We start from the raw sequence: 10,729 nt of genomic DNA on the forward strand, positions 1-10,729 counted from the left end.
ATTATTTCTTTTCCTGTCCCCCTCTTTCCCATCCTATCCCTACTAATTTGCTACTAAATTATCAGACCTTCTGTGAATCATCCGTGTCTAGGCAGCTTTTTAAAACCTTCCTACATGGATTCACCAATAAAAAGTAGCAAACTATTAATACACAACACCATGGGTGGACTTCAAGGGAATTAGGGCTAAGTGACAAACAGCCAATCTCAAAGGGCTGCACACTCCATGGTTACACTTACACGTATCAGTCTTGAAAAAATATGAGAGAGATGGAGAACAGATCAGTGGTTACCACGGATAAGGGAGATGCTGAAGGAGGGGACAGAGGGGAAGCATGACTATGAAAGGACAGACAAGGGCCTTGTGATGGAACGAACGAACAGTTGAGTATCTCGAGAATGTTGAGAGCCTACATGAAGCCATACGCATGCCAAAATTACACAGAACACACACACAGCGTGTAAAACTAGAAATCTGAAGAAGGCCAGTATATGACACCAGTGTCAACATCTTGGTTTTGTAGCTGTACTGCCGCTATACGGGATGACAATACGGAGCAGGTGAGGGGAAGCATAGATGGGACTTCTCTCTACATACCTTTGTGGCTCCTTGCAAATCTGTAATTATTTCAAAATCTAAAACAGGCGAACAAAATTCCTTCCAGTTTGCAATCTACAGCTACTCGGTTTGTGCATGCCTACAATTCAGTAGCAGAAATAGAGTAAATGTATTTCAAATAAGGAAAGGCTCTGGATTAATTTCCACTACAAAAGATGACTACCAAAGGAAAGAAGTCCTTTGGATTTTAAGGCCGAGATCAGTCTCCCTAGAAGCTGGTACCTGCAAGAAGGCCCATCATCCCATGGACGGCTCTAGTACCTGCCTGGACCCCAGATAGCTCTTCTCTGAAATCTGTTACCTGGTCCATGTTGGTTCCTCCTTTTTTCCCATTCTCATTTCAAAATGTATGATGTCCAAAGAGCCACGGGGTGGAGGACCTCACTTCTTACTCTAAGGCATAGTCCCTCCAATTCCCCACTTTCCCCATCCTATTCAACGAAATTCACAGAATTTACATCCATATACAGTCTGACCTGCTTCCTTCAAATGCCCCGTTCGTGCCATGGATAAATCTCATGCTATCACCACGGAAATGCACTAAGGATTTTATCCCTCTCTCATATTCTCAATTCCTTCCTTTCTGCCAGTCTATTCCCTGAGCATAGAAATAAGATTTCTCCAGCTTAAAAGATAGATAAAAATAAATAGGGACCATCATATGGTGTAATGGTTATGTGGCTGACTGTGGTTCGAGTCCCAGACCCAGTGGCTTGAAACTCACGCTGAGCATATGTGCACGCATACCCAAAGTCCCAAGAGGAGAATGGAGGAGAAAGGATTGTGGTGTGGTCATCCCCCCTGGGGGATGCTATCTTGCTTTCTATCTTTCTGTCTCTCTGGCAAGCACACGTGCTCTATAGCAAAAATCTCTCTCTCAAAAAAAAATTAAATTAAAATTAAATAATGAAAAGCTCTATACTTCCCTTCAACTCCCACCAAAGTTGGGAAAGGACAAGAGTCTGCTCTTGCTTTCTCCACTTTCTCACTTCCCAATAATTTCTCAACACACCACAACCTAACAGACTTCTGCTCTACCAATTAAGTTGACTGCCTCTGTAGCTGCTAATTTCACTTGTTTTTTCTGAAGCAGTTTAAACTGATTGCTACTACTCTCTTAACATTTTCTCTTCCCTTGTTTTTCTTGTTACTTCTCTCATAGCCTGTTCTCCTCCTTTGCCACCCATCACCTTCCATTCACCTTTAAAGGCCAAAGAGGATCTAAGTATATGCATCTGGGCCTCCTCTCTGTCCATTACATACACCCTGATGCTAACCAAAACTCTCAGTCCAACCCAGACCTTCCACCTAATCCCTGGACTCACACACAAGCTGCCTGTATTTTGACTTCAACCCAGATATCGCTCCTGAACTACCCACAGCCTAATGGAGGCCTCCACTTATATCTGTAGTAGGTACTACAGGCACCTCAAACTCAGATAAAGGAGTGAATTAACTTCTCCCATCAAATCTGCTTTTCTATGTCCTGTCTTGGCAAATTAACCATTTATTACTATTATCAAAGTTTTCAAAGGTAGGAAACGCATCATCCAGGCGAAGTATATCCAACTAATCCCATTAAACCTTTTAACTCTGTCCTTCCTGTTCACTCCTACTGCAACTGTCCATAATTCAGGGTTTTAACACTTTTCATCTGGTCTACTGTGAATCTTTAACTGGTTTCAAAGGCTCAAGTGTTGTACCCCTTTGATCTTCTCGCCCTAATACAGATGGAAGGACGGTTCTAGAACAAAATCCGATGATGCCACTTCTCCTCTCTGATCTTAATCAAGATAATGAGCATTTCTATCAATCCTAAAATTTGCATTTTCTAGAACTTTATAAAACAGAAATGATTCCATAACAAGTCTTTTAGTCTGACTTCACTCAGTATATACTTCCTTTGAGATTCATCCACATTGGTGTGTATATTCTTAGTTCATTTTTACTTAATGCTGAGTAATATTCTACTGTATAGCTACCAAATTTGTAACTAACAAGAAAACACTGCGGGTAGGCACTGTGAGTACACTCTAGATAATAAGTGGGTAGAAATATATCTGGAAATAAGCCATTAAAAGAATACTCAAGGGCCAGCCCTGTAGCACAGTGCTTAAGCACTGCACAGAAGAAGCTGGATCCCACATGGTCAGCCAAGGTTCAAATCCTGGCCCCAGCAGCTTGAAAAACAAGCTGGGCACACGTGCCTAGGATCCTGACGAGATGGAGAATTGGAAGAAAAATGACTGCAATATAACCAGGTCCCACTGGGCGTACTTGCATGTGCTTGTGCACATGCACACATGTCCTCTCTGTAACGTGTGCATATCCCCTCTGGCATTAAAAGAAGTTTTTAAATATTCACATATGATTCTAAGTCAAGTTCAAGTAACATCCTAAGCAGGTTTTATATAAAAGAATAAAGTAGCATCAAAGAAGAAAATTAAGTTATCAACATAAAATTCTAAAACCGGTAGAGTATTTCCTAGCTTAAATTAGTGACAACAAAAAAGCAGGTCATACAATCCACCAAGTTCAATTAGGTGGTCAGCTTACCTCTGCTAAATGTTCTCTAAATGTAAAACCCATCTTACAGAAGCTAAATTTAACAAGTATAAAAGGAGACCTTGTAATACCGAGGTCGGCAAACTTTCTGTATATGGCCAGAGAAAAAATGTTCTAGGCCTTGCAGAACACATATCTCTGTCACAACTACTCAGTTTGGTCTGCCTGTGTGTTCCTCAAACAGCCAGAAAAAAATAATATGTCAGTGAATGGGCACAGGTATGTTCCAATAAAACTTTATTTACAAAACCAGATGGCTGGATTGGCTCTGGGCTATAACTTACTCAATCTTTCTCAAAAATAATACAGTATAGGACTATGTCAACAGCTGTAAGAAAGCTCAAGGGTCACATGTTATAGTGCAAAGTCCCCTTCCATTAGCCAGAGTCCCAGTTTTAAGTGCTAAAGCTGCCATTGGGAGATGATTATCTTAGGTTCCTTGAACCTCTGATCCCATTTCCTCATCTATGAAATGTGGGCAATCTTTTCCATCTACCCTGTCACTGTGAGGAAGAAACAACATAACAAAGGTGGAAGTATTTTGCAAATCATACATAGGCTATCAACTGCACATCTCAACTCAAATATAAGGTATCTTTTTAACATAAATTATTCCTAAAACCAGAAGCACTTTCCCCTCCCCTCCTCAGTATTACACACCATTCTTCTGCCAAAATGGTATTTATCAAAGCTCTGGTGAACCCTATCTTTTAACTTCCAATGTAGATGCATCAATGAAGATCATTTTCCCGCAAAAATATGCTGGAACTTGATCATCTCTCTCTACTATTTTTCAAAACAATATTCTTACTTGGCCCACTCAGGATGATTTGCTAGAGTTTCATTAATCAAATTACTTGTGACTTCAATCATGTGTACACTCTCCTGATGAACCTGGATTACAGATAAAGAAAAAGATCTCAATTAAAAAAAAATTCAACATTTTTCTAGTCTATTATTAGAACAATGATTTTAGAGTCATATAATTATCCCTAGCTGTAATTAATGGAGAATCGCTCACTAAACAGTTGGCACACATAATGTCCTATGATACGCAGTAAGGGAAATAAAAAGTACATCATAGCTCTCTGCCTTTAAGGCACGTGACAATTTACTTTTTAAAAAAGACATTAACCAGCGCGTACAAATACTTAACAGATATACGTAAGCATATTTTTCATATGTATGTGTGTATGCTTTTGTCATTCAGCACTACCAACACTACTGTTAATTCTGTGAATTAACAAAATTATAATGCAGTTTGAGACACAAAGACAAATCACCAAATGAAGGAGGCTCCGGAGTTTAAAAAAAAAAAAAAAAAAAAAATGAAACTGCATCTCTGAATTTACCTTCCCAATAACCAACAAACTGAAGGGGATTAAAACAAAGAATAAGGCAGTAGGGAGAAAAAACAGTATCTAGGGACCAGTAGTTAGCGTAATGGCTATGTCGCTGGACTCCCATGTAGTCAACAGCGATTCGAGTCCCGGACCCGGTGGCTTAAACACACCGGGCGCATGTGCATGCGTGCCCAAGATGCCGAGAGGAGAAAGAAGGAAAAGGGATTGCAGCATGGCCATCCCCCCCTGTAGGGTGATTTCTTACTTTCTGTCTCTCTGTCTCTGTCTGGCAAGCGCACGCGCCCTATAGAAAAAAACTCTCAAAAAAAAAAAATTTATTGAACATACCGCTTATCCTGGTGAGTGTTCTGTATTTACTTGAAAGGAATGCAACTCCTAATTTGTCAATTAGGTCAATTGTTTGACTATGTATTAAAAGTTCTCCAAATCAGCAGTTGGTGTAATGGCTATGTCGCTGGACTCCCATGTAGTGGACCGCAGTTCGAGTCCTGGACCCAGTGGCTTAAACTCATGCTGGGCACATGTGATCACATGCCCAAGATCCAGAAAGGAGATGAGATTGCAGCGTCGCCATCCTCCCGGGGGGGGTGATTTCTCGCTTTCTGTCTCTCTGTCTCTGTCTCTTTGGTGAGCACACATGCCCTATAGCAAAAACCTCTCCAAAAAAGAAAAAAAAAGTCTCTACACAGTCTCATTATTTTTTAATAATTTTTTATTTGTTGTGAGTTTTGGGCCTCCAGGTCCAGGACTTAAATCACAGATGGCCATGTGGGAGTAGAGCACCTTCACCGCCATACCACCTGCCAGTCCCCTACATAGTCTTATTGATTATATACTTATTAACTTAATTATTGTAAAAGTAGTATTAAATCCTTAACTATCAAAAACTTGTCTATTTTTTTAATTGTAACTGTTTGATTTCATGTATTTTAGACCTTTATTATAGTATTTTATAGTAGTTATACTCTTATACCTTATTGTGCATTCATTCTTTCTAGTAATATTTTAAAATTCTATTTTTTCTAATAATATCACTGCACATCTTTTCTGTTTATAAGTTTACATGGTAAACTTCTTTAAGTAAAAATTAGTCATTTTTTTGATGGAATTTAAAGTGTATCTGTTATAGATATCATTTAGTACAGACTTGCTTTGAATATCCAGTCTGACAAACTGGACTTGAACACAAAACAAAGAGAGGCATTAAGGATGACCTTGAAGCCTTTCATGTGAGGAAGTAGAAAACTGGAGTTTCATTTACTAAAATGAGAGAACTATGAGAAGAACAGATAAGCGAACAGGGCTTGAACTCAATTTTTGACCTTACATTTGAGCTGTGTAATAGCATGGCCCTCACCCATGGAAGCTCATTTCTCACTTTCTCTCTCTCAGGTAAACACATATACCCTATGGCAAAAAACCTTACATTAAAAAAAAAAAAAAAAAAAAATCCTAAGACCAGCCAGAAACAATGTTTTTGTAATCCTTGTTATCAAAGGTCAAAGTAAAAGCTGACTGAAGATGAGATAAACAGAGAAAAAGACCTTGAAAGATGAATGTCACTGGGATGGGCGAGCAAGAAGACAGTGTAAAAAAGGACAAAGAAAGGAAATGAAAGTAGAATGGAAGAGACTGAAAAAGGAAAGAAGAAAGTGAGACTGATGAAAGGGTTCTCTAACAACCAAACTGGAAGACTCCACAGAAGCATGTGTAGGCAAGACATAACAAAAACGAAGGCCTCTAAACAAGCCTGTAGAGAGTGTGTGCGTGTGTGTGTGTGTATATAAAAGACTATCCATAATTAATAGCCAAAGAAATAGGTAGGAATTGTACAGAGACGAAACACAAGTACCGAGAGAGCAGCTTGTTACAAGCAAATGGTAAGTTTGAGAACGTAATGAGTCTGCGATTAAGAACAGGGCTTCCAAGTGGATATACGTGTGACAAAAACAATGTAATTCTTTCCCAAACTGCTTCATTTGAGATTACGTATCAAGAACAGTTACGAACATAATCTCTGTAGGAATATAAGGAAAAATTTCACATCCATTATTTCATGTAAACTCCATAATCCTTGAAAACAAAATACCAAACACTAAAATATAGAGTTCAGATAAAAGATAAGTAAATATGTATCAGAAAGTAACAAAAATAAAACACAAAAACAAAAGTCAATAGATATTTTAGGCAAAGATTTTAGCTATTTTAGGTGAAGATTTTCTTTGATAAGATGAAAGGTGAAAGAGGAAACATAATCTGGAAGGACCCACAAAGCAAGAAATAAAGATCTTGTGGTGTATTAGCAGAACAAACAACGATATAAAAAGGAAAGAAATTAATCAAGAAATTCTGATATAGTGAACCAGGTACTCATTAGAAATCACAAGGCCAGGAGGGACCAGCAGATAGCATAATGGTTACGTCACTGGACTCCCATGTAGTTAACCACGGTTCAAGTCTCAGACTCAGTGGCTTAAAACTCACACCAGGCACGTGTGCTTGTGTGCCCAAGATCCCGAGAGAATGGAGGAGAAGGGACTGCAATGTGGCTATCCCCCCGGAGGTGATTTCTCGCTTTCTCTCTCTCCAGTGAATGCACGTATCCAATAGCAAAAAGAAAAAATAACAACAACAAAAAAGCTACTTGTCCTTCAATATCTCATTTTTTCCATCTGCATTTACCCCTGAGGATTCTGGCGAGGATAAAATAAAATGCATGTAGGCTCAGTCTGGGTGGTACAGGCAACATTAGAGTAATGATGTGTCATGCTGGAAATCATGGCCAACCGCAGGTTCAGATCCCCAAGTCCGCCTGAAACACACAGAGCCAGAGCACACACACCCAAGATCCTAACTAGCTGGAGGGCAAGATGAAAGGCATCATAGCAAGATAAGACCTTTTCAAGGGTGCCTGTGTGTGTCTCTCTCTGTCTCTTGTACACGCCTCCTCTCATGAAGGAAATGAAACGAACTTTAATAATGCCTTATGTAAAGGAGGACCGAAAAAAATATAGTAGGCAAATCTGAAGCAAAATCAGTAATGCACGAATCATAAGACCATTAGCTATTACACATATTTACAAGCTAAGTAACATTTTCCATGTTGCTTCTGCTAGCCTCTTATCTATACAGCATTTCTAACAATTAAGAATTTAATAACGAGAACAGTAAGTGTTATACTCTACCTTTGCAGTCAGGAGTAGGGCTAACAGAAGGGTTCCTATCACTAACAAAAATATGATGAAAATGCTAATGATTTTATCTAACATCTTTTCCAACCAGATGATCATCTACAAAGAAATGAAAAAGAAAATTACTTATCTTTAAAGTACAACGTAGTAAAAACATATACATATTGAAATATCATGAAGACAAAGTAGGATATTCAACATTGCAAAGCAAACTATGGTTTAATAATTAAGCAATAAAAGCTGTAAGCGACTTTAGAAAATTAAGCATTAATTGCTATTATTATATGAAGAGTTTATTTCTGTCCTATCTAAAAACAGGAGCCAATTTTAACATAACCTCTTATCTATGTTCAAATTCTCATACTGTAGTATATCTACATTTCAAGTTATAATTTATAACCAGCTAAATATTTCAAAAATGATAACCCCCCCCAAAAAAAAAAAAAAAAAGATAACCCCCAAACTAATCTAAAAATCTCATCAAGTGATACTGTCCATCAGCAAATAAAGATGACATAAGAAAACAGGAATGTTCTAAATTATACAGATGAAACAGGAGCAAATCAAAATAAGAATTACATTCAGAATATTTTTCCCTTTAAGTTACTCAGCATTACAGAAGCAGTAACAATAAAAATTTCATGTTAAAGCAATGATAAATAGCCAGTTCAGAATAACAGTTATTTTGCGAGCCAAAGGGTAGGAAGTGGTGATGAACGAGGAGGGACAAGGCATGGGCTTCATGATACAGGTAGTTTTATCAAACCGGGTGGGAGGCAAATAGCTATTCTTTCATCTTTTTATATTTGATATATTTCATAGTGAAATGCTTTTTAAAATCTGATATCCTTCGTTTCCATTCTTTCGTAAGCATAATCTTTGATGTAATTAATGTAAATTAAAAATAATCATACCATACACTGTCCCTTAATTATTAAAATGTTTGCACTCTCCAAATTTTATCTGATATCCTATATTGATTATAACGTCCCTCATTTTCCACAATCACAAATAACTCTAAAATTTCAAACAATTTTGGTTTTAGAATGTGCAAAAATTCTGATAGTTCTACAATGTCTAAACTCCCATGTAACATTTCAAAACGACATTTAATTAGATTAACAACTGCTGAAATACCGCACTGCACCCCTCAACACCAGCATGATATAGCACTACTAAATTTTTCCTTTTTTTTTTTTTTTTAGGCAATTCTCCTGCGTCGGCCTCTCCTGTTGGTGAGATCACAAGCAGGCACCACTGCACCCAGTTTGTAGGGAGGTTAGGAATCGAACCCAAGCTTCTCATGTGACTCAGGCTGCCAAGAAGCAGCCTCGAGCGGCACACTCTGCTGCTGCTGCTATGCCTAAATGCATCATTCTTCATTCAAATCTGAATCATGCTCTCTAAACAGTAAAGCATCCATAGCTAAGACTACTGGTTAAAAAGACAAAACTGTTTTTTAAATATTTCTTTTTCACTCAATGCTTATAAGCTTGCATCCCCCCATGATGTCTTTAGTCATGGACACAGTTACTAAGAGCAGTGCTATAGTAAACTCAGAGATACAAAGTTAATCTTTAAATCTTGACATTTATAGCTGTAAACAGAAGAGTTAATTTTCAACTGCATGCTACCAAAGCATCTAAGACAATGCGGAGATTTAAAAAAAAGGAAAAACAGGTTTCTAAGATATGGAAGGTCAGGTGTCATATTTTGAAGGTAAGTTCAAAAATCAAAGAAAACTGAAAGTTCCACAATCGGAGCCAACTGAATCAAACTAACACTGGGATCGCTTCCTGAGGAAAAGCTGGTGTCCTATCACTTCTATATAGACATCCACACTGCACGCAGTGAGCAGTCAACATACTTGAATAAGCAAGCATAAGTTCTTTTTTTTAATTTTTTTTTTATTTGGAGAGATTTTCGCTATAGGGCGCGTGCACTCGCCAGACAGACAGAGAGAGACATAGAGACAGAAAGCGAGAAATCACCCCCCAGGGGGGATGGTTACGCCGCAATCCCTTCTCCTCCATTCTCTTCTCGGGATCTTGAGCACGTATGCACACATGCCCGGCTTGAGTTTTAAGCCACCGGGTCTGGGACGCAAACCGCGGTCGGCTACATGGGAATCCAGCGACATAGCCATTACGCCAACTGCTGGTTCCCCACAAGCATAAGTTCTTAATTAGAACCAGGTTTATATCCAAAAATTACAAGTTCTTTTTTAAGTTGCCACAGGATGCCTGTGCTTGCCAGAGAGACAGAGAGAGCGGGAAAGAGCACCACCCAATGGGGCATGGTTACGCTCAATCCTTGTCCTTCATTTCTCTATCCTATTGGTATTTGGGGCACACACGTGCAAGCACATCTCAAGCCACTAGGGCTGGAACTAAAACTGTGGTCAGACATGTGAGATCTGGCCTCTCTAACTACTAGGCTAGGGGCTGGCCCTACAAATCACTATTTCTGAAAAATAGCAAAGGAGTCTCGATCTTTTTTTTTTTTAAAAGTCATATCCTGAAATGTATTTTTAAACGTAAATGATGTGCTATTTATAAGGTATGAATATCTATCTTAGTGCTTCAGTATTTTTAACATATACAACATGGTAATATTCACAAACATATGATGTACATTAACTCTACAAAAATCAAACTTTATATTCTAAGCTAAGGTAGAAGTTTCCTATCACAAGCTATATACCCAAGGGTTAGAAAAAATACACGCTTAGAGTCATCTAAATAAAAATGTATATCCAACGGATATCTGTTCGGGGTAGACATTTTATTTAAAATCTAAAATTAGTAAAGTCATTTAAAAGCCTCAATATATAAGTTAGTTTTGTTTTTCCTTTCCCATTCACACTGCAAAGGCAAAGAGAAGCTAAAAACAGGGTAAGCAGCAAGACAGTAAGAGAGAAAAGAGTAGGACAGAGAGGGGGAGAGACACATTAAATAAAGGGAGACAGAATAAGTCAAGGGAAGATTATGA

The 10,729-nt window shown here is 38.3% G+C and overlaps 1 protein-coding gene across 2 annotated transcripts in view; it reads right to left on the minus strand.

The window, feature by feature from the left end:
• Window positions 1–10,729, minus strand: part of TMEM245 (transmembrane protein 245) — a 112,760-nt gene that overhangs the window by 53,224 nt on the left and 48,807 nt on the right. For both annotated transcript variants that reach the window (XM_027769377.1, XM_006142706.3), the window contains exons 7-8: window positions 7,733–7,837; window positions 3,995–4,077 (exon numbers count right to left, since the gene is read on the minus strand). In XM_027769377.1, the coding sequence (XP_027625178.1) occupies window positions 3,995–4,077; window positions 7,733–7,837 (188 nt within the window). The remainder of the gene's footprint in view (window positions 1–3,994; window positions 4,078–7,732; window positions 7,838–10,729) is intronic.

The sequence above is a fragment of the Tupaia chinensis genome, unplaced genomic scaffold (genome assembly GCF_000334495.1).
Source record: "Tupaia chinensis unplaced genomic scaffold, TupChi_1.0 Scaffold000081_1, whole genome shotgun sequence".
Classification (NCBI taxonomy): Eukaryota; Metazoa; Chordata; class Mammalia; order Scandentia; family Tupaiidae; genus Tupaia; species Tupaia belangeri.